The 25079-nt window shown below is 37.8% G+C and overlaps 1 protein-coding gene across 6 annotated transcripts in view; it reads left to right on the top strand.

The window, feature by feature from the left end:
• The window catches only part of IFT81 (intraflagellar transport 81), a 207348-nt gene that overhangs the window by 145976 nt on the left and 36293 nt on the right, over positions 1 to 25079 (top strand). For all 6 annotated transcript variants that reach the window (XM_054695360.1, XM_054695359.1, XM_054695357.1 and 3 more), the window contains 6 exons: positions 2173 to 2238; positions 2546 to 2656; positions 3631 to 3715; positions 7841 to 8004; positions 9935 to 10030; positions 13924 to 14070. In XM_054695360.1, coding sequence (XP_054551335.1) covers positions 2173 to 2238; positions 2546 to 2656; positions 3631 to 3715; positions 7841 to 8004; positions 9935 to 10030; positions 13924 to 14070 — 669 coding nt within the window. The remainder of the gene's footprint in view (positions 1 to 2172; positions 2239 to 2545; positions 2657 to 3630; positions 3716 to 7840; positions 8005 to 9934; positions 10031 to 13923; positions 14071 to 25079) is intronic.

Raw genomic sequence — 25079 nt, 5'->3', positions numbered from 1 at the left:
GTGCTCTGAACATGGTAAGTTTTCACCAAGAGTTTGTTGAAGGCATTAAGAATGAAAGATGAGGGCCTCCCCGGTGGCGCAGCGGTTGAGCGCTGGGTTGCGAAGCTGCCCGCGGCCTCTGCGGCGCCGGTTCGATCCTCGGCTGCTCCCCGGCCACCAGAGGAGGGTCCCACATGGCGTGCAGACCTCTCCTGCCGCCCGCTGCTCCCCTCAGCAGTGTACTTCGGTCCTTCTGCCTGCTCTGCTCCCCGCTCTGGCTCTGGTGAATTCTCTCACCCTCCCGCGCTTCTGACTGTACCCAGTGCATGTATAAACAAAACAAACAAACAAACCAGCAAAACAAATAAATAAAGCATGCCTCTATAAAAAAAAAAAAAAAAAAAAAAAAAAGAATGAAAGATGAACTCATATCTAGTGGGAGAAAAATGATAAAGTTATCTAGTGTCTATAATTTTAATTTCATTAATTATTACCAAAGTATTTTTTAACATAGTCTTCAAAGTATTATTAAGCAAGACATAGAAAATAATTCACTCAATCCCATGTACTCGAAATACCTACTGTTGACATTTTAGTGAATATATTTAAATCTCTTTCTTGGTATTGTACTATAAATAAATGTTGTAATCTGCTTCTTTCAAGTAATGTCATATCATGATTTTTTCTCATGTCGTTAAACATTCTTCTGCATAATTTGTAATGACTTGTTGTATTGTGTTGTCGTTTATTTAATAATTCTAGACATTGGGTAATTTCCAAATTTTAGATAGAGTTAGCATCTGTGAGAATTCTTGTGGAGAAGTATGTGACCTTTCATGAATATTTTTTTAGGACAAATTCCCAGAGAAGGCATTACAGAATGATTGGGCCAGAAGGCATACACACTAATTTTGAGACTTGATATTGTTCTTTAGTACAATGCCATCAGTGATGAGTGTGAGTGCCTGTCTTCCCAAATATTGTTCACTACTGAGTATCCTGTTAGTATCGCTGTGATAATCAGGCTATTAGTTTTTTAGGTTTCGGAAGGATTTTTGTTTGTTCGCTTTTTTCCTTAGAAAATATTATGGGGGCCTCCCTGGTGGCGCAGCGTTTGAGCGCTGGGTTGCGAAGCTGCCCGCAGCCTCTGCAGCGCCAGTTCGATCCCCGGCTGCTCCCCGGTCACCGGAGGAGGGTCCCACATGGTGCGCAGACCTCTCCTGCTGCCCGCTGCTCCCCTCAGCAGTGTACTTCGGTCCTTCTGCCTGCTCTGCTCCCTGCTCTGGCTCTGGTGAATTCTCTCACCCTCCCGAGCTTCCAACTGTACCCAGTGCTTGTATAAATAAATAAATAAATAAATAAATCTTTTAAAAAAAAAAAAGAAAATATTATGGAGGGCTTCCCCAGTGGCACAGCGGTTGAGCGCTGGGTTGCGAAGCTGCCCGCAGCCTCTGCAGCACCGGTTTGATCCCCAGCCACCGGGCGAGAGTCCCACATGGCGCGCAGACCTCTCCTGCCGCCCGCTGCTCCCCTCAGCAGTGTACTTCGTCAGTCTGCCTGTTCTGTTCTCAGCTCTGGCTCTGGTGAATTCTCTCGCCCTCCCACGCTTCTGACTGTACCCACTGCTTGTATAAATAAATAAATAAATCTTTAAAAAAAAATTATGGAACTAATTAAAAGAAAGGTCACTTTGAAGTTGAAGTCTTTGTTTTGGGGAAAGGAATTGGCTAATTGACCAAACCAGGAACAAATTTATGTATTGAAAACAGCATAGCCTTAAAAATGATTATGATGGAAAATTGGCAGAATATATAATTTGGCATTTACCACAACAGATAGGATGTCAGCAGTTCCGTTTGTGTTTTTAGACACACTTTCCATTATAGAAGATTTTTGAAAAATCGCATACCCATATTTGGAATCAAAACACAAATGTGCTGGTTAGCAGTTTTACCTTGCTAGGTTATAACCAGTTTTATAGCCTGCATTTCTAGATGAACACCAAGCTGCCAAATAATTACCCCATGTAAAAAAACCCCAGTTGCGGGTGGGGAGCAAATAGAAATGCCCTTCATCCCGAGAGATCTTTGTTGCAAGTGATGAAAATGGTAGATGCAGAATCACATAAAAACTGTGTCTGTATTCTATGGAAAAATGCTTGTTCTTATAATATCTTCTGGACTACTTTTTTAGGATATCGGTGCAATGGAGGAAGAAAAGGATCAACTCATTAAGAGAGTAGAACGTTTGAAGAAAAGGGTAAGGCAAGAAATAGCGCTGTAAGACTTTGGCTCCAAGTCCCAAGGACTTGCAAAGATTTAGGAATGCAAATAAAGATTAAGGAAAGCATGGGTGTATATCTGAGGACAGGCTCAAATAACGTCCACAGAAAGGAAATCTCCCTAGGCAGTGGCCCAAAACTTTACTGGAGTCTAGAGCCTACTGTCATCTCCAGGGAGTACTGTTTACCAAAAGGAAATGATAAGTGGATGTCTGCGTCACATGACATGGCTAATGTCTTTCTTAAGTCTGACAGTAACATGTACTACTTATCCTCTTACTGTAGGTGGAGACAGTTCAGAATCATCAACGGATGCTTAAAATAGCAAGGCAACTTCGCGTTGAAAAGGAGAGAGAAGAATTTCTTGCACAACAGAAACAGGAACAAAAGAATCAGGTATCCACATGAAAGTTTATTTTCTCATGAATAGTTCCTTCTGAAAATTCCAGTGTGAGGAAAGAGTAGAATTGTGTAAGCTCATGTTTCTCTTTGTTGACACGATGGAATACTTGAGTATTTTGCGGTGTCAGCAGCAACATTACCACCTTTTAGGTTCTGCACTCCATATGTGTAAACACACTGTCTTTTGGCTCATGCTTAATTCATGTTGTTCCAGCATTACAGAACATTCATCATAATGTTAAGTTGTAAGATTGTTGATGAAACACTAGAATCTCCCAATAGTGTCCTGAAACTCCGGGGCTATGAGAATATCCTTTCTAGCCCCCTGATGACAGTATCCTGTACATTTTACTCTGAGGCAAGTAAACATGAAAAGGCTCAGCATCACCCATGGGCCACATCTTTAGACTTTGCCTTAAAGAAAAAATAACTTAGCTAGCTAGAAGGAATTACTTCTATTTTATTAAAAGTCTATCTTCAAACTGAGTAGATGTCTACAGTAAAAATATATTTCATATCTGCTCCATTTGCTGCTAAAATGGGCAGTTGAGGTGTTTGTCTCCTTGGAGCTTGACTTGCATCACGTAGTTTGATTGCAGCAGGAAGCTGCCTTGCATGGCCTGGAGTGATTCCTTAATATCAGCTCCCGATTCAGGGACATCGTTTGTTAGAATGCTAGTGTTCTTTAGAATTAAGAAAACCTGAGGCATATATTTCTTTAGCAAGTATTTTTCCTTGGCCACCAGATTCAACAAATAACTAAAGAGAAATTTTCTCAAATTTTCATGTCATTGACATGAAAAGGTATTGAGAGAACTAGTTAAATTTTGGGTTTGACACAGTAGTTTTCTCAGTTCTTCTAGTTCCTTTAATGTCACAGAAATATGTCAGACCTATATTTTTCATTGCTTATCTAGGGGTGGGTTTCAATAGACAAAACAAGTAATGGGTCTAATTGTATTTTAAAGCTGTTTCATGCAGTGCAGAGACTGCAGCGAGTTCAAAATCAGCTGAAAAGCATGCGCCATGCAGCCGCAGATGCAAAGCCTGAAAGTAAGTGGAGCTTATAGTATCATGTCGGTGATCAGGCAATACAAGTTCAAGTCAGCTGTCTTCCTTGAAATAACTGACCAATGGGAATTAATTTATGTTGAATTAATTATTAATTACATTGACTTAATTATTTCTTAGTTATATACATTTTCCTACTAATGAGTAAAGGATGACATCCTTAAATTTTCACCTGGGGCTTTTAAATTCCCATTTAGTGTTTTGTCAGAGGGTAAAGGTAATGAAAACCACCATGACGGGAGACTTTGGATGTGTGTGTATAAAGTATTTAGGATGGATGTTATGAAAAAGATATGTGGGGGGAAAAAAAAAAGATGTGTGGAGAAAATGTGAACCATTATTTTAGAACCAGGACTAGAGAGGAAGAGAATAAAGTGCTGGACTTTTAAAACTGAGTGGGTTTTTGTTTTTTCTTTTTTTTCATATTTTAGATTGTGCTAATGACATGGGTATCCCTGGTTCTTTTGTCATGTTAACTTTAATTTTTAAATATGTATCCATACAAGAACTGGGGTACAGGCCAGAGGTGTGGGGGTGGGGGTAGTGTGAGAGGATTCAGCAGAGACAGAGTGGGGAGCAGAACAGGCAGACTGACTGAAATACACTGCTGAGGGGAGCAGCAGGAGAGTCAGGAGAGGTCTGCTGCGCCATGTGGGTCAGCTCCCTGGCTAAGGATTGAACTTGTTCGCAGTGGCTGCCAATAGCTTCTTAATGCTGCGACTTAACACCTTGTGCCACCAGGGAGGCCCTGTCATATTAACTTTTATATAGAAATTACTCAAATATCCCAGATTGCACAACCAAACCCACCCTGATGTGGACTCAGACAGCTCCCTGGATGTGTTGGCAAACAGCTAAGTTAAGGTGAAGAGAGAGGTGAAGACATGGAAGACAGTCCATGGCGAGGCACAGTGACCTAAAAGAGCAGAAATACAGTGGCCCGAGCAAATGCTAGATGAAGAAGTAGAGATAGAAGGTCAGCTTCTTCTGACTTACGAGTTTGTAAAGGAGGCACAAATGGGAGTGTATGAATGAAGGAGAAAGTGCTCTGCCTCGATTGAGAGGAGATAGTGGTGTGGGCGTGTTGATATGCTGGAGGAAGGAGTCAGTCAGACAAGTGGAGAGTGGAAGATTCAGTAAGGTGAGAATAGCATCCTTCCCTGTGTGCATTGCCTGAAATGTTCTACCTCAGTTACGTTGGTGCACTCATTCTTGACATGTCTGACTCTGACTCAACCAAACTCCAGGGTAGTCACCAAGTCTTCACTGTTCTTTCTGTGTCCAGGCCACAGCACGCTAGATTACATGAAGCAGAGCAGGAATTCAATAAAAACTTTAAGTAGTTGGGAAGTGGGAATAGAGACCCTAATCCTGGATTGGAAGAAAATGATCTTTTCAATGGTAATAGGGAAATCAAATAAGAAAAAAATGACTGACAATGTTAAAATAAGATGTTATATGTGCAGTGTTTTTTGTGTAGAAGGAAGAGGGGAGCAGGAAAGCAGGAAGTTAGAGTTCTTGCTCTTTCTTGACATCTTCCTGGGAAACAGTCTTTTTTTTCTTTTTAAAGATTTATTTATTTATTTATTTATTTATTTTATTTATACAAGAGCCAGGGTACAGGCCAGATGCACGGGAGGCTGAGAGGATTCACCAGAGGCAGAGTGGGGAACAGAACAGGCAGACTGACAAAATACACTGCTGAGGGGCCAGCGGGCGAGATAGGAGAGGTCTGCCATGCCATGTGGGACCCTAGCTGACCGGCTGGGATAGAACCAGCACTGCAGAGGCTGTGGACAGTTTCACAGCGCTGCACTGATCAACCGCCTACGCCACCAGGGAGGCTCCGGGAAACAGTCTTAAAGGCTTCCTGGGAAACAGTCTTCAGTAGTCCAGAAAAAGAATAGACTAAACAGGTGTTTATTTGATCCCAGTGTATTTTATTTTTTAAGGTTTATCTAAATAGGGCTTACAAAGTTTCTATTTACTTAAATAACATGAATAGTATTCTTAGTGTAGCAGTATAATTTGTATTTTTTCAGAGTAGCAGCCATATTATAAAACATTTATTGAAGTTAATTAATTCATCTTTATACTCTGCACATTCGTGAGATTTATTCCACAAAAGAAGCTACTCATTCAATTAGAATCAGTGAGATATTTTCAGAGGATTTTTAATCAAAAAAGTTTGCTGAAGGGCCTCCCAGATGGCGCAGCGGTTGAGCGCTGGGTTGCGAAGCTGCCCGCAGCCTCTGCGGCGCCGGTTCGATCCCCGGCTGCTCCCCGGCCTCCGGAGGAGGATCCCACATGGCGCGCAGACCTCTCCTGCTGCCCGCTGCTCCCCTCAGCAGTGTACTTCGGTCCTTCTGCCTGCTCTGCTCCCCGCTCTGGCTCTGGTGAATTCTCTCACCCTCCCGCGCTTCTGACTGTACCCAGTGCATGTATAAACAACACAAACAAACAAATAAATAAATAAAATAAAACATACCTCTATTAAAAAAAAAAAAGTTTGCTGAAATCTTAGTGACCTTATATTTATTTTCACCAAGATTTGGAAAAGTAACTTTAAAAAATGCATAGAAACAATATGACTGATTTTCAAGGTCTGAGTTTCAATTTTTAAGAGAATTTAAAAATGTGATGAAAGTTATTTTTGTGTTGTTTAACCACTTTATGAGATAAAATTAATGCATAATGAATTGCACATATTAAAGGTGTACACTTGCTATGTTTCAGTGTATGTACACACTGGCAAAATCATCACCCTTAACCCAGGTGGCAAATACCAGTTTCCTTGTGCCCTTCGTGATATCTCATTCCTGCCCTCCTCTGTCTTCTTCCCACCCCCAGGCAACCATTGATCTGCTCTCTGTCACTGTAGATTAGTTTTTATTTTCTAGATTTGAGACCATTTTTTAAACAGAGAACGTGGTATTTAAGAATTCGAAATCTCTAAAAACATTTAGACTTTGATTGCTTGCCTGTGATGATGCAGTATGTTTAAGAACTTGAAACGGAAAAACTAGTCATTTAATAGCCAAAGAAGCCAGGATGTAGATTTAATCAGAAACCACACAGAAACAACTGCCTAATTCTAGTGTGATTCATTCAACACTTTTTCTTCCTTTCCTTTCCCCAACTCCTAAAAGGGGAAAATTGTAGGGATGAATGGAAAACTTGTGAATTTGCTATTAATAAATCTTTACATGTTAATATATGGTTAGCAAAACAGAACTAAAAATAATTTTAAGGCTTTGAGCCAGATTTATTGTGCAATCTACGTAGATTACTTAAACCGGAAATCCAGTGTTTTAAAAAGTCAAGCCAGAATTTGTAAATGTGTAATGGAAAGATCTGAAATAAACTTTATAAAGCTATCTAGGCTGGGAACTTATAACAAAGCCATTATTCACTGAAAATTTGTATGTGTGTGTATTTGTGCATTCTGATAAAATAAGAGGACTTAAATCTTAAAAATATAATTTAAGTTGCCACTTAACTGTAAGCTACTGCTTTATAAAATCACAACTACCAAATGTGGAAAACCAAAAATGTTTATGAATGTAAATAATTTCTCTTTTTCAGTATTAGTGATGTGATGGTGTCTTTATTTATTTAAAACTGACATAATATAATGTATTTCCATATATGAAATATTAGACGTATAAATTGCATGAGAAGTATTACAAAAGAAAAGGAATAAGTAACTGCTTACAGAAGAGAGGACCTGGATTAGAGTTCATTAATATTGCCATTTGGTTCATGGATTTCCTAAGCACTCAGAATGCAAAATAGGACACAAAACTGTATCAAGCACTGCAAATGTTATTTTTGCATAATATAGAATATAAACAAATGGTGGTAATTTCGAAGGTCATAATCTTACTGCTATAGTTATTTAAATAGTCTTCATGTAAATTGTCCTTCATTATCACTAATTAACATCAAAAGATTTCAGTGGTTGATCTTTCGTGGTACTGTGCTTGATAATACACAGTGTGCTTTCAACAAATATGTCCTGTTGTTCAAGTCTTATATTTTAAAGTGTACAGAATATAATTATACTTTCTCTCTTGGACTGAATATTCATTTATTTTATTTTTAAAGGCTTAATGAAGAGGCTAGAGGAGGAGATAAAATTTAACTCATATATGGTAACTGAAAAATTTCCTAAAGAATTAGAGAACAAGAAAAAAGAATTGCATTTTTTACAAAAAGTAGTTTCAGAACCTGCTATGGGCCACTCTGATCTTCTTGAGCTTGAATCTAAAGTAAGTGGCAATCACCTCCTCATTATCGTTCCCCATTTTATCTCATCCCCTGTCTTATGAAAATTATTTGTACTACCTACGCTCCTCTACTCTTGACTCTTGAATTAACCTGTACTGAGAGCTGACAGCTCTCATGATGAGTTATCCTTTATGAGGACTCATAGCCTGAAATGCTTTATCCACGTTATATTATAAAACCTAGTCATCTGATTATAACTAAGTCACTTGGACATATAAATTAATGCATGTGACTGGCTCATAGGTTTATGTGTTTGCAATATCATTATTTAGATAGCAAATTTTAAAATATTTTAAGTATCACTAATTTTGTTCCCTAAGAATAATAATATAACAATTTTACATTAAAAACTATTTTTTTTCCGGGCCTCCCCTGGTGGCACAGGCGGTTGAGCGCAGCGCTGAGAAGCTGTCCACAGCCTCTGCAGTGCCGGTTCTATCCCCACTGGCCTCGGAGCAACCCATATGGCGGGCAGACCTCTCCTGTCTCGCCCGCTGCTCCCCTCAGCAGTGTATTTCGTCAGTCTGCCTGTTCCGTTCCCTGCTCTGTCTCTGGTGAATCCTCTCACCCTCCCTCACATCTGGCCTGTACCCCAGCTCTTGTATAAATAAATAAATAAATCTTTAAAAAAGAACAAAACTATTTTTTTTTCTTAGCCTCCGTGCCAGCTTTGGAAGTAGTAAACAATCTTGTGATGCTCATTGAAAACCTGGTGTCATTATATAACATTTTTTTTCCTACAAATATAACACTGATCAAGATGTATTATTTTTAAAAGAAGAAATCTTATGAAAATTGAAGGGTTTTTACATGCTAGTTATTTATTGTACTTAATATGTGCCTAATGGCAATTATAATGAAATACGTAATTCTGACCTTTTTATTTATTAATTTACCTATAGAAATCAGATGTCCATGTCAGATTTGGCTGAAATTTAATATCATAGAATTAAGAGAACCATAGTCTTTTAAAAGGATATATATAATGAAAACCTTATAAATTTTTAATGTCTTGAGAGATTGTTTGCTTCTATTGGCTTTATTGCTTTTTCGAGAAGTTCAGATTAATGAATCAGGTGACAGCTACAGGAAAATCACAGATCATTAGAACAGGAAGGGTTTTTAGATGTCATTCATGTCAACTCTCACCTGGCTCATGAATTCTATCACTAAATCCCTGGGGAATGTTAGCCCCCATTTGCTTTATCACTTGCAGTCACAGCCGAGGTGAGAGGACACCTTGAGACATTTAGAAATCATCTTTTTGGTAAGACTATATGAAAGACTTCAAGTAGAATACTAAAGGATAATTTAGACATGAATGGTTAGAACCGTATAATTTTTTTTTTTTTTAAAGATTCTGTACTTTTTTTTTTTTTTTTTAAATAGAGGCATGTTTTATTTATTTATTTATTTGTTTGTTTGTTTTATTTATACATACACTGGGTACAGTCAGAAGCGCGGGAGGGTGAGAGAATTCACCAGAGCTAGAGCAGGGAGCAGAGCAGGCAGAAGGACCGAAGTACACTGCTGAGGGGAGCAGCGGGCGGCAGGAGAGGTCTGCGCGCCATGCGGGACCCTCCTCCGGTGGCCGGGGAGCAGCCGGGGATCGAACTGGCGCCGCAGAGGCCGCGAGCAGCTTCGCAACCCAGTGCTCAACCGCTGCGCCACCGGGGAGGCCCTAGAACCGTATAATTAACAAATCATGTACACATATATCATGAACCATGAAATGTAAATTATTTATAAAAATTAATCATAACAACCACTCATAGCAGTAATGAACTATTCCATGAAACCATGGATGATAAGAACTATTTATAAAGTCAAAGCTTAGTTTGGCCAGATGTCCCTTAATTTGTGTAATCATATGAAGAGTTTTAATCTTTTTTACTTTCATACTGTTTTTAGATAAATGAAATAAACACACAGATCAACCAGCTGATTGAAAAGAAAATGATGAGAAATGAGCCAATTGAAGGCAAACTCTCACTATACAGGCAACAGGTAAGTTCCCTCTTTTTTAATATATTTATTTATTTATTTTTAAAGATTTATTTATTTATTTATTTATACAAGCACTGGGTACAGTCAGAAGCGCGGGAGGGCGAGAGAATTCACCAGAGTCAAAGTGGAGAGCAGAGCAGGCAGAATGATGAAGTACACTGCTGAGGGGAGGAGGGGAGCAGCGGGCGGCAGGAGAGGTCTGTGCGCCATGTGGGACCCTCGCCCAGCAGCCAGGGAGCGAACCTGCGCTGCAGAGGCTGCGGGCAGCTTCACAACCCAGTGCTCAACTGCTGTGCCACCAAGGAGGCCCTATATATTTATTTTTATTTATGTGTACAAGAACTGGAGTGTGGGCCAAAGGTGTGGGGGCGGTGAGAGGATTCACCAGAGACAGAGTGGGTTGCAGAGCAGGCAGACTGACTGAAATACACTGCTGAGGGGAGCAGCAGGGAGACAGGAAAGGTCTGCTGCGCCATGTGGGTCACCTTCCTGGCCGGGACTGAACTCGTGTGGCAGTAGTTGTGGATAGCTTCACAGTGCTGACACTTAATCTTTTGTGCCACCAGGGAGGCCCTAAGTCCCATCTTTGACCTACATATTGGTGAACATCTTCCAATCCACCATGGGCTGTATTATCTACAGACTTACAGTGAGATGAAATTAAAGAATAAATGTTCTTCTGTCACTGCTAATCTTCAGATTATAATAAAGAATTTGTGGAAAAGCGCAGATCTCTCCTGCTGCCTGCTGCTCCCCTCAGCAGTGTACTTCAGTCTAGTTGACTACCAGAGACCAAACTACCTGTATATTTGCCTATCATGGACATTTCATAGAAATGGAATTATACAATCCAGAACCCCTTGTGACTGTCTTCTCTTTCATTTAGCATAATGTTTTTTAATGTTTACCCATGTTGCAGTATGTATCAGCACTTCATTCTTTTTTATTGCTGAGTAATATTCCATTCTATGAATATATCCTATTTTGTTTATTAGTTGATGAGTATTTGGGCTGCTTCTGATTTTTGGCTATTATGAATAATGCTGTTGTGACCATTCTTATAGAATTGTTTTTTGTGGACGTAAGTCTTTATTTCTCTTGAGTATATTCTTAGGAGTGGAATTACTGGTTTACTTGCTAAATCTTTCCTCATTTTGAGGAAATGCCCAACTGCTTTTCGAAGTGACTACCGTTTTACATTCTTACCAACTGTGTGTGGAGGTTCTGATTTCTTCATGTTCTCCCAGTACTTCTTGTTGTTTTTTTGTTATAGCCATCTATTGGGTACGCTTAATCCTGTTCACAGTCTCATAGCTCCCTATTGAGTGGGTACTCACAGTTCATTCAAACCAATCTCCAATTGATGAACATTTGGGATGTTACCATTCTTTTGCCATAACAAAATTGCTTCAATGAATAGCTTTTGGTTAATGTCTTTGCATATACTTTACCAGTGTATCTTTGGGACGTTGTTCCAGAAATGAGATTGTAAGTGCATATGTTTGCTAGATACTGTCAAATTCCTCTCCTTAGGGGTTACAGCATTTTACATTGCCACCTACAGTGAATGAGAGCCCTGTTTCCTCACAGCCTCCCCAACAGAGTATGTTGTTTAACTTTTAGACTTTCTCCGTCCTGGTAAATGAGAAATGGCATGCTATGATGGTTGTTATTTTCATGTATCTCATTATACACAAGCTTGAACATTTTTTCATATGAGTAATAGTCATTCTCATTTCCTTTCATATCTTGACCCAATTTTTCTAAAGGGTTCTTGATCTTTTTTCTAGTTTTAGACACTCTTTATCCATTAGGAATACTTTCTCTCAGTGTAACATTTTTCTCCAGCTTGGTATTTGCGTTTTTTCTTTTCTTATGATGTCACTTTGCCCTGGAAATGTTTATCATTTTTATGAAATCAAATTTATCAATTCTATCTCTTATTTCTTCAGATTTTGAGACATTTAACAACATTTTTCAAGTTATAAATTACTCAAGTTTTCTCTTTGGACATCTAGCGTTTAATTTTTTATATTTAAATTTCTGATCTATTTAGAATTTTCTTTCTGGTCTATCATATTTGTTGTATAATTGCTTCTCGGCCTTTTGGCTAAGATCAAGTGTATCATATTTGTTGTATGGCTACCCAATTATCCATTTACACCAATACCCGTTAGTAAAAAATCCATTTTCCCCCCTCTAGATTTGAAAGCCTATCTTTATTTTGTTCCACATTTTAAAATGCTATGGGATTATTTCTAGTTTTTCTATTATTTCATTGGCCTGTTTATGTACTCCTCTTGTTTTTATTTGTAGTAGTTTTATAATCAAGTTCTAATATTTAATAAAAGTAACCACCTTTACCCCCAATTACTTAATATTTTCAGGATCTTCCTTAAAATTTTTTTTTGTATATGCTTTTAAAAACCTTTATTATCAATGACCTACATTAGAAAACAACATAATTTAAAAATTTGGGGGTTGCTTTATATTTAGCAATTACCTCAGAATTTGCACCTTTACAATGTTGAGTCTACTGTGTAAGGACATGCTGTGTGTCCCTGCTTATACAAGTTTATTTTCATATCTTTCGGGAGGATTTAATAGTTTTCTTCATAAAGTTTTGGAGCTTATCTTGGAACTTATCCCATATTTTATTTCATTTTTTACTTTTCTAAATGAGGGCTTGTCTCTCCTTATGTCTCCTTACTGACTTACTATAAAAGCTATTAGTTTGTTTACCATAGTTTTCTCATAGGTTCTTTTGGTTTTTAGGTACATAATCTCATACTATGAAAATTCTGATTTTTCTTTTTCAAATTCTTACTTTTGAAATTGCCTTCTCTTGCCTAACAGTATGAGCAAATGCCTACAACACGATGTTAAATTATAGTGGAGGTGGTGGGAATTTTCATCTTGTTTCAGACTTTAGTGGGAGATGCCCTCTTTCATTAAGTAAGATTCTGGCGTGGGCTGGTTTATTTTATCACATTTAGGAAATATGCCATCAATTCCTGTATAGATAACACTGATATTTTATCATTCTTTTTCTTCTTTTAAAAAAATTTGGGGCTGGAATAATTCTATGGAGAGAAACATTTTTATTACTTGTCTTTTCATTTTTAAACAGGAAGGACAGTAGAATTTATACTAGAGATGCCTCTCTCCTTTTAAATTGGCTTAAGTAAAATATTTGTAGCATTTGACTTAAGAATACAGTTTGGCTAATGTTTTCCTTAAACTAATACAACCATGGTTCATTTAAGGAAATCTTCCAAGAGTTGCTAACTAACATAAAATGCTGCGTTCATGGCTAAGAGCAGCCATTTGGATTGTGTAAACATTTGCACAGGTTTGGTGAGTCAGATGTTTGGTTTTAAACTACATTTTATTTATTAGAAAGTCCCACATATAATAAATGTCTTCACATTTCATTTTAGAAATATAGATAGTGAATTTAGATAAGAGGACCTGTGTTGTAATTTTGAGAATAAAGCATTCTTGTTTTCTTCCAATGAAAGGAAACTCAGCATACAGGAAAACAGTAATTTTTCAGTTGTTTACTTACCTAAAATGTGTTTTTACCAACACTAGAATGATAATTGACAGGAGTCTAATATTCTTATTATTGTTGCACTTCTGTATCTCTGCTGACATCTCCTGTATTTTCAGAGTTTTTGTCTTCCAAAATATTTTTAGATTGGTATTTAATACAAGTCGTATGCTCACACTAAATATATACTGTGACGCTAGGTAATAGGATATTGTTCAGGAGAAACCACCAGATACTGAAATTTCAGTAAAATTTAGTTCAGTAAAATCAAAACCATAGTTAATCAACAAGGAAGTTGATTGTATGTGTTATTTTACATTCAAACTTATTGCTTAATTAGGCATCCATCCTTTCTCGTAAAAAAGAAGCCAAAGCCGAAGAACTGCAAGAAGCAAAGGAAAAGTTAGCCAGCCTAGAAAGAGAGGTGTCAGTGAAGACAAATCAGACACGTGAATTTGATGGCGCCGAAGTTTTGAAGGGAGATGAGGTAAGTTAAGGTCTCATGAGACAGAGATGTGAGTTGTTTCTGTTTGAAGCCATTAATGTTTTTAACTTTTCTAGTTTGAATGTCAATAATAAAAAGTAATCTTATTTTATAAAGCCTATGTATTTAAAAATTAAAACTGCAATAATATTGAGCTGCCCTTACTGTAAAATAAGAGATTTGGTGTTTTTATGAGATAATGTTCCAAATTTCCACTTTTTAATTAAGTAGATTTATATTGGATTTATTTATTATAAAAATTAAGTTATATAAGTGAGCCAGAATGAACAATTAACAGACATGATGAGGGGCCTCCCCGGTGGCGCAGCGGTTGAGCGCTGGGTTGCGAAGCTGCCCGGGGCCTCTGCGGCGCCGGTTCGATCCCCGGCTGCTCCCCGGCCTCCGGAGGAGGGTCCCACATGGCGCGCAGACCTCTCCTGCCGCCCGCTGCTCCCTTCAGCAGTGTACTTCGGTCCTTCTGCCTGTTCTGCTCCCCGCTCTGGCTCTGGTGAATTCTCTCACCCTCCCGCGCTTCTGACTGTACCCAGTGCATGTATAAACAAACAAAGAAACAAACAAACAAATAAATAAATAAAACATGCCTCTATAAAAAAAAATATATATATATATATAAAAAAAACAGACATGATGACAAAAGTTCATATTTGTTGAGAAATTCAGTCTATAAAGGGCTGAAAAAACATTGTCACTAAGTAGCTTTGTCGGTGATGTCACTAAGTAGCTTTGGCCAGTGGGACTGGCACTTTTAAAATAATCCATTGTGTAGCTGCACCTGCGGTGGGGGGTCCTCTGCTTCCAAATCACTAACAATGGCATAAAACAACAGCACCACAATAAAACATTGTAACAATAAATAAATAAATAAATAACCTGTTGTAGATGCTTACAGATGTTGAAAATACAGTTACATCTTATACTCCCATATGCTTCAAATTTTGAACAGTGCCTTACCAACCTTTCTTTCATTTATCCTTCTGTCAGCCTCACACGATTAGTAGGACAAGTAATGCTGTCCTTTATAGATGACTAAACTGAAGTGCCAAAAATATCATTCCCTGTTTCCTTTTCATAAGTTTAGCTCAGGAAAGAAAGACAGAAAAGGAAGGGAAAGGTAGGGAAGAGAAGGGAAGGAAGGGGAGGGGAGGGGAGGGAAGGGAAGGGAGAAAATACCTTGTCTTCAGCCTAGCGCTTCTTTGAGCAAATCAAGTAGGTCATAGGTCGGATTTTTATTCCTAGGCATTGCCTGCACTTTGCCATCTCTTAGAGCGTTTTTATTTTGTAATAGCTACCAGGCCTCAGCACCAGCTGCTTTGAAAAGCTGCTCATGTCCAGACCTCATTTTTGGTTTTGAAACATTCTCAAGTTCACTTTGGTACAAATTGGCAGTGAACCTTCCCTCTGCCAAACACAAATGAGCTGTTCCCACAGCACCACTTTTCTCTGTGGCCTCCCGACATGCCTTTTAGCTTACTGGGGGAGTAGTCAACACTTGATTGAAAAATTTCTTTGACTTTTAACATCCGTTTCCAGATTGCTCTTGCCACTTTTCTCTGTGGCCTCCCGACATGCCTTTTAGCTTACTGGGGGAGTAACACTTGATTGAAAAATTTCTTTGACTTTTAACATCCGTTTCCAGATTGCTCTTAGACAAGGGAGTATTTTATTTTAAATGATACTTGGAAACCAACAGTGTGAGCCTCATGACATCATTGCTATCCAAGAAAAAAAGAAAGATTAATTATGCAGCAATTTCACTTTCTAAGAGACTAAGCTACCTCCTAGCATTTTAACCTTTTTTCAAAAAAATGCTGTCCAAATGAGAGGAAATACTAATTGCTATGGCTGCATGTGGCATGAATGGTGCTTGTAATTCACTATTAGTCCCACTACACAAATATGAGGAAAAAGAACCTAGTGCCAGGTTATTGGTTTTTATTTTTGAGAAATCTTGGTGAGTGGAAGTATTAATGACAGAAATTTGCATACTTTTTTTAAAGGGGAAAAGATAACTTTGGAAATGATCAGCGCAACTTAATTTTTAAACAATGTCTGGTCAGAAACTAGAACAAATCAAATAAATCATTTGGCAGTTACTTAAAGGAACAGAAGGTATTAGGGAACATTAAGCATAATTTTATAAGGAACAAATCTTGATAGACTAATTTTATTCTACTTGATAAGTGATAGGCCATATGGACAAAAGGAGAAAAGTTTGTTATACTTAAAATTATATAATATGACTGGACTTCACAGAGATTTCATTTGGTATCACATTGTAATCACCAAAAAATCATGTATTTTGCCACCCATCTGCTAACACAGTTGGTGAGAGGGGTGGAGAAGCAGTGCCAGGAGCCGCAGAGAGGAGAATGAGGAAAGGAAGGTTAACAACAGCACTTTTTATCCACAGCCGGGTGCTAGATGCTTCGTGTCTGCATAGACTTCTTTCCTTCTTGTAAGAAGTGTCGCTGTTATTCCTGTTTACAAGTGAAGCTCAGGAAGATTATAGATCACACAGATAATATGTGGCCAAGCTGGTTCCAGGTCTCTCTCACGTGGTCCTGTTGACACTGAACAAATCACTTAGCTTTACTAAGGTTTCAGGTGTGGAATGGGGGTGTTTGCCTCTCACAGTGGTTAAGTGGAACCCATGAAATAATGAATGTCAAAGCTTCCAAGAAACTCAAGACTCAGTCAGCACATGACATCTAGCCTCCAAAAGTAGTTTTTGTGGGCTGCGTGTCATCCCATACACCAGGGGCACTGTAGTGGTATGGTGAAGAGCAGATTCTGGAACGTGGCTGCTTGAGTATCCATCCTTGCCTTGTTGACCTTGGGCCGCTTCCGTAGCCTTTTTGTACTCAGAAGAAATGTTACTAATATATACCTTCTAGAATTAGTATTGTGCAGGGTAGCGAGTTAATACCTGTAAAGTGCTTAGTACAGCACTAGGCACATACTGAGTCCACAGCATTAGTGCTTAGTACTTTTGTTTTTTTTGTCATTCATTTCAATGAAGAATTTGAGAGGAGGAGTATAGTTCACTGCTTAAAAATTGAAATTAGTATAGCCCAGATTGGAAGCAGTTAGTAGATATAATAAAAGATGGAATATGTAAAAATCTTATTTAATAAAAGATGAAGTGTCTAAAAAAGGTAATACACAGGAATAAGGACAGGAATGTTTTATCCTTATTCTGCCAGACTTCTGACATAAGAATCTCTCAAACAGTTGAAATTATCTTCTCAGTAATAGAGATTTTCTTGCCAGTCTAGTCTATCTTGATTTCTTGCATTAGTAGTTGGTAGATAATAAAATTAAATCTAAAGAATATAGTCTCTTAACATTAACTAAAAATTGATAATAATCTTTTTATATTTTAAGGCTTTTTAACATTGAATTTAAATATAATAACAAAATATAAATCTGATTGAATTAATGTTTTAAAAAATTTTTCATTTCTTGGCCTCCCTGGTGGAGGTCTCAGGACTATCACTGCTGTGGCCTGAGTTTGATCCCCGGCCAGGGAGCTGACCCACATAGTGCAGCAGACCTCTCCTGTCTCACCTGCTGCTTCCTTTAGCAGTGCATTTCAGTAAATCTGCCTGTTCTTCTCCTCACTCTGTCTCTGGTGTATCCTCTCCCCACCCGCCACTCTCCACCTCTGGCCTACTACCCAGTTCTTCTATGCATAAATAAATATATCTTTTTTTTTTTAAATAATTTTGATTTCTGTTATCTCTAAGAGAAGTCACCCAAAAAAGGCCATGGTGTTTTGTACCTGCTCCTGACTCGTTTATTATTTTTATCAATAATTTAGATTAATAATATTAGTATTTATTATGCAATCATAATGTGTCAGACACTGTATTAGGCTTTTTACATACATTATCTCATTTATTTCATTGAATAACTCTTGAGATAGAAATTATTATTCTTCCTCGTTTTTACAGTTAAAGGAACTAAGGCACACAGATTTCCACTTACTTACCCAGGTCACATTGCTACTACTAATTGGACCATGACTTGAATTGGAGGCCCAGAACCCTCAATAATTTTCAGATGACAAAAATCTAGAAAAAATAGTTCACCTGTGATAGTTGATAGAGTGGCTACTCAAAACCATCTCAGTAGGAAGGGGTATTAAGCTGAAATAGACTGCCACTAGTGATGTTATAGTGTCATAGAATTCGAGTTTTGTCTGCCAGGTCTCAGCATCACCCATTAAAAATGCAGCTCTAAGGAAAATATACTATACTGCATTAATAGAAGTATGATACACACTTATAGTAAAATCATGCCTGGGATATTATTTTACATTTTCATTTTCATGTCTTAAGAAGGACATAGTTAAGCCAGAGTCTGCAGGAGGGTTATGAATGTGGGTGAAAAATCAGGAAACTTTCATAGAGATTGTGATTAACTGAGAACAAAAAACTAAAGAAAGACATGATAAAATCACCTTTACATATCAGAAGGAGTGTGGAGAGGATGGTGTGTAGAAAGGCTCTAACATAGCAGGCCTGAAAATGCCTGCAGGATGCTGGCATCTTGGATTTTAGGACTTCCCTCTCCCCCATTCCCTGATAAGGACGGCTCACTGTGTGCTGAAGCTGCTTTTATAAAGAGTGTGGTTTATGGGGAACACCTGCTTTCCTTCTGGGTGTCAGGAATTAGGGGGTGGACTAGAGAAAACTCCATGATTAGCCCCAGGTAAACACCCTGGGTACCAAGTCTCAGTGTTGCTAGGCACTGCCCTGGGTGGCAACATTTCTTAAACATTGTTACAGCTCAGAGCTGGAGGAATTAAGGGAAAGGACTCTTGGAAACTTGTTCCTGGTTTCCTCTGGTCTACCCAGCATGTAGGCTCTTCCCCTTGGTGGTTTGGTTTGTCTCCTCACTGTCGAAAGCATGGCCGGGAACATGGCTCTGTGCTGGGCCCCGGGAGTCCTCCTAGCAAGTCACTAACGTAGGCGTGCTCTTGGGACCTCCAATGCAGCAGACGGTGATGTTCTTGTTTGCTTGACAGGAGACAGAATTGGGAGTAATGGATGATGGTTAGTAAAAGTATTTAGCAATAGGAAAAATTTCTACCACCATTTAAGCTTTCTTCAGTAACAAAGCAGGCTGCTTGGGTAAAGTGGAACATTTTACCATTTAAAATATTCTAACAGGAGCTGGATGAGGGATATTTTAGAAGTAATATGAGCCTTAACTAGGGAAAAAATTGAACTGGATTAATGTTTTGGGTTTCTAAAGCTTAAAAATCAGATTATATAAATACTACCTGAATACATTCTCATGGTATGAAAATAAAACAATGCCCATAAACCTAAAGTCTCTGTGGACTACCTCATACCTCCACTTCCAATCCCTCAATCTCTTTTCTGTAGAAAAACCACTCTTACGGTTCTGTATATTCTTTCAGTCCTTCCTTTGGAGATAATATAGACAATATTATTTTGTGGGTTTTAAAAATATGAATGGTATATTGTGCAACTTGCTTTTATTGACATGTCTTGGGGAGTTTTCCATGTCAGTAAATAGACTATGCTGTCAAGGTTACAGTGATCCATTTCGGAGCCAGAACACCTGTATCTGCTCTGCCTCCGATTAGCTGCTTAACCCTAGCAGGTTACCTAACTCCTCTCTGCTGCCTGCATCAGGGGTGGTAACAATTCTCTCCTCCTAAGGTGGTTGTGAGGCTGATGTTTTGATGCAAGTAAGCAGGATGCAGTAGAACCTGACTTAAAGGAAACACTTCATAAATATTACCACTATTATTATTATTATCAGGTACCTATTTCCATTCAACTGCCACGTTGTGTTCCATAGAATGGATGTACCAAGTTTATTCCAAACAAGAATGCACAAGAGTGTGTTTCCTCTGTTACTTAACAATCTTCGCTGACAATTAATCCTCAGTCCGACTTTTTTGCCATTCTGACAGTATTTGATTTTTTTATTTTTCTTGATTACTAGTGAGATTGAGCATCTGTCCACATATATGGTTAGTCATTTAAATTTCTTCTGTCGTTTGCCTATTTACTTTCTTTTTCCCTTTTTTTCCCTAGTGGATTGAATTTTTTATTATCAGTTTATTTTTTGCATATATTCTGGATATTAATCTGGACAATTAAATAACTGAATATGTTTTCTTCTAATCTGTCATTTGTCAACTTTGCATATGGAATCTTATTGTCCCCCCTTTTTTCAACTTTATTGACTTGCAATAATCTGTATATATTTAAAGCATGAATTGCTAATGTTATTCTAAGTTATAACTTCAGTTGGGAAAGGGCTCTAATATTAAATGACTGTAATTTTCCATAACTAAGGTTGTTTTTAAAATGTCTCCATAAGACTTCTTGACCTATTAAACATAGAGCTTCCATATGATCCAGCAATTCCACTCCTAGGTATTTACTCAAAGGACACAGAAACATCAATTCCAAAGAGCACCTGCACCCCTATGTTTATAGCAGCACTATTTACAATAGCTAAGCTTTGGAAACAACCCAAGTGCCCAAAAATAGATGACTAGATCAAGAAGATATGGTACATAGACACCATGGAATATTACTCAGCAATCAAAAGAGATAAACACATGCAATTTGCAGCAACATGGATAGAGCTGGAAGGGATTATGCTCAGCAAAATAAGCCAGAAAGAAAAAGAAAAATACCGGATGGTCTCACTCATAGCAGGAATCTGGAAAACTTAAATAAGGGACCAGGAAAAAGAATAACTATAAGAAAGAAAATATAAAAATCAACAAATAACTAGGAACCAGAGACATTCTATGGGGGTGGGGGGTGGGGAAAGGAGGGATTGGGGTCAAAATAAGGGGGTTGTAGTTGTATGGGGAATATAAAAATAAAATTTAAATAAAAAAATAAAAAAAGGAGGGTTTCACGCAAGTGATAAGATGTAGCGCTTCCCTTCAAGGAGAAGGAGGTAGACAAGTACATGACTATAAGGACAACTTTACAGATCCCAAAGATCTAAGTAAGACAGAGTCATATAATGATAATGGATGATAAAGTCTATAATAAAGTGCAAAAGAACAACAACAAAAAAAGAAATATCTTACCTTATGCAGGAGTCAGTGTTATAGGAGAAAGAAAACCCAGTGTCCCAGCATAATCTCATAGTTAGTGGTCATAATTATGACTGAAAATTGTCAAGAAAAGTTTGCTGTGGTCAGATTTTTTCCAAGATAACAGAAAGAGCTTAAAAAGCATCTTTTCCAGAAAGCATACCCTGTTATGTTCCCCATGGGTCGCACACCACCATCCTAGTCCTCCTGAACCATGCTCTCATAGTGCTCTTGTGTGATGTCCCATACAGCACACTTAAAATTACTTGTTCACTTTTCTACTTCCCCTATGGAACCAGTAAGCTCCATGACGTCAGGGCTTAGCTCTTATTCACCACCATTTACCTAACACCTGGCATGGCAGATGGTAAATATGTAGAAAATCTGAATGAAAATGTATAATCTAGATATATATATTTTTTATCAGAAAAGTGATGACATTTAAAAATTGTCAACTGAAGCCTTCTTAGTAAAAGAAAGTGATAAGAAAAGTGCTCCATGTGAGACTTTTTACCCTAACAAGGTTATCTATTTCAGTGTATAAGCACATTTTTAAATACCTGGCCACAAACCTAACTTGCCATTTAACCTGGTAGGCTCCTGTCAGATCTTTTGATAAGATCTGACATTTCACAGGCAGCAGTCTACACTTGATGGCTTTGTCTCACTTAGTAGAAGAGTGAAAAATAGAGCCTACATCATATGGCTAATGGTCTTTACCCTCTCAGTCACTTTGAGATCTCTGAATCTCTGCTGTACTAATTGGGAAAAGCAAACAAAAAATCAGCCCTTTGATGTGCAATGCTAGTACCCTCCCTAGAGCTGTCATTCAAATGAATGCCTGCCTTCTGGATCTGAATGAACAAAAAATGAACCTCTGGTTAAGATTCCATTGGCACTTGGTGGGTTGAAAAAGTCACTCCTGGTTTATGGTGTATGGGTAGAGCCCTTTGTGTTTTCTTTCCTAACCATTACAGGAAGCACAGCTGTTTTGCAGTTAATGGCTACTTTAAAACTGTGTCAAATAATATTTATAAGCAGCTTTGGAAAGAGCCAACCAATTTGTCTTGCAGCTACTGACAGAAATCCTAGAGCTGAATCGCAAAGATTATGAAATCTTCTTTAAATACTTCAAAGAGAAGGCAATGAAGATAAGGGAATCCTGGCAAGATTAGCTGCAGCTGTCAAGGCCTGAAAAATGAGGAATCAAATTTTGACACTTGTAATTGAATCATCCACCCTTCTAAGTGAGCCCAGGCAAACCTATGATATTTTTAGAATCTTTCAAATCACATTATACTCTTTGAGAGCTTATAACAGGACCTGAAGCCCCCTAGAATTTCCCAAGAGATGGAACAAAGTAGAACCAAATACATCTGTTCTGTTCACTGTAATAAAGTGGTGCATTATATATGCAGTCTAGGTAATGCCACAATTTTAAGACAAAATTTGAAAAAGCTTAATAGGAAAATTTTTTTGAGAGTTAATTGCTTGGACAGCAGTTGAAAAACTCATTAGTAATATAGTAACAGCTGCATGGTGGTTGGTTTGACTTATAATAGAAACACAGAGACCTTGGATGATATGACTAATTGTGTTTCAGAGATGAATGTTTCTATGCCACAAGTTTCATTTAAGACAGATTTCTCCAGCATATATCATACTGCTTATTATAGACTCTCAAAAAAAATTAGCAGTTAACAATCCACTACCATATGTAGGTAATTACTTTGTTTTTGCTTGACTTGGTGTGATTTTCTAATTTAAAGTTAAAAATGCCATACTAACAGGTTGGAAAAGGTTAGAATAGTATTCGTATGTGTGTTTATTTGGCGCTCGTTATGATGGGTGATTTGACAAGTCTGTAATTCTAGCAGAAAAGAAAGGTTGCTTTGAAACAGTTTTTCATGCCTTAAAATAACTCAAAGACTAGGCTTCAGGGAGTTCAAGTGACTTATTGAAGTATGAAATGAAGTGATAGGGTTTCCTGGTTTCCTGTGATTCTGAATTTAGATAGATATAAGACAATGAACAAGGAAATCATGGTCGTTGGGCATCCATGCTTCTCTTAAACAGTTGGTGTCATCTCACACCTAAGTCCTTGGGCCTATTTTGTAGTTTTCTATGCCTAAAAAAAAAGTCATTTGATGAAATAACTGACTATAGTGTGATTTAATTAAGAAGTGGGAAATAGCGGAAATGTTGGACTAACAGAATTTGAGGACAAAAGTGCTCTCATTCTACTCTGGTTTTTCTAACTTGGTGAGTTGTGTTTATTTCTCTATAGGTCTTCTTTGTAAAAGGGAATAGTGCATTAAAGAAACATATCTCTTAGTGGTTCTTGACATATAAAGTACTTAATTATACAGTGTCTTGCAAAGTCCTCACAGCTAATTACCATGGAAATAGTTTTCATGTCAGGTATCGAGGTAGAAAATTTGCAGCAGGAGAAGAGATTCTTGTTTCCACATAAATATCCAGAATGATGTCTGGAATCCAGTAACCAGATAAGCTTGAAAAGCATTTCTAAATGGTTACCTACTTAGGGAAATAAGCTGTTTGTCCATTTAAGAAGATAGCCCGGATTTTGATCATTACTATTAAACATTCTAAAATATATTAAATGGATAAAAGGAGAAAGAGCATTTGTCAAATTCCATTTTGATCACAAAGGAGCTGAGTCTGTAAAATTGGTCCCAAAGCCAAAAGCTAGCACTATAAAGCATTAATCTTATTGATTTCAGCTTCTAAAATTATGGCCCCTCTTTCACAAAGGACAAATTTAGACTACAAATGTATGCTGGCCTGAGTGTTTGGTAATAGTAGCTGTAATAGACCTTCCTGCACGTGGCAGGATTGACCTGATTAAATGCACCATGGAAAGCTCTTCCCTTAATGTTCCAAGAATTTGTTGCTTATGTCCTAAACCAGAGTGCTTTAAAAATTATTTTTGTAATATTTTTTTTAAGATTTATTTATTTTTATACAAGAACCAGGGTACAGGCCAGATGCGTGGGAGGGTGAGGGGATTCACCAGAGACAGAGTGGGGAACAGAACAGGCAGACTGACAAAGTACACTGCTGAGGGGAGCAGCAGGCGAGACAGGAGAGGTCTGCTGCACCATGTGGGATTCTTGCCAGCCGTCTGGGATCGAACCCGCATTGCAGAGGCTGTGGACAGCCTCACCTCACGGTGCGGCACTCAACCGCCTGCGCCACCAGGGAGGCCCTGTAATATTATTTTTAAAGTTAAGTTAAAAACTTTAATTATTTAAGAAATAAATTCATGAGATTTCAATCTGTCTGCCTAACACAACAGCTATTTTTAGTCCTTATTTATCTCCCAATCTTCGTTTATGGGCATTTACACAAAATGTTAACGTGGTCACCACTCCAAGTATGTAGATTTGTAGTTTCTTGCAGTAATAATTATCCTATTTTAATTCTAGAGAACATCCACACACCTAGGTCTTTACTTTTCTGTTCACTTACTGGTCATTTCTTTAAAATGTCTGTACTAGTTGGAAGAACAGTACTTAAAATGTCTTTAGTATTTAGGAAGAACAGTAATTACCTCTTATTTTCTAAGTTCTCTTAACTGTATTCAAACAGTGACAGACATTATTAATCATTATCCACTATCCAGTTTTCATAGATTTTTTTAGTACATTTTATAGATCTTATTTAAAAATGACTTTGTTTTATTTTAGACAATCATTTATTTTATAATGTTTAACATTATATGTTTTGATCCTCAAAAATTATGAAATCCCTTTACACAATAATAAAGGATAGACTACTATATGTTCAAGCACAGACTACAAAACTGTGACGATTTTTATGGTGTTAGTAATTGCAAATCTCTAGGTGAATAACTTGTTTTATGTTATTG

Source organism: Talpa occidentalis, unplaced genomic scaffold (genome assembly GCF_014898055.3).
Source record: "Talpa occidentalis isolate TD23 unplaced genomic scaffold, MPIMG_talOcc4v2.1 talOcc4.14, whole genome shotgun sequence".
NCBI classification, from domain to species: Eukaryota; Metazoa; Chordata; class Mammalia; order Eulipotyphla; family Talpidae; genus Talpa; species Talpa occidentalis.
Note: the sequence above shows the minus strand (reverse complement) of the source record. Positions and strands in the feature narration are given on the sequence as shown.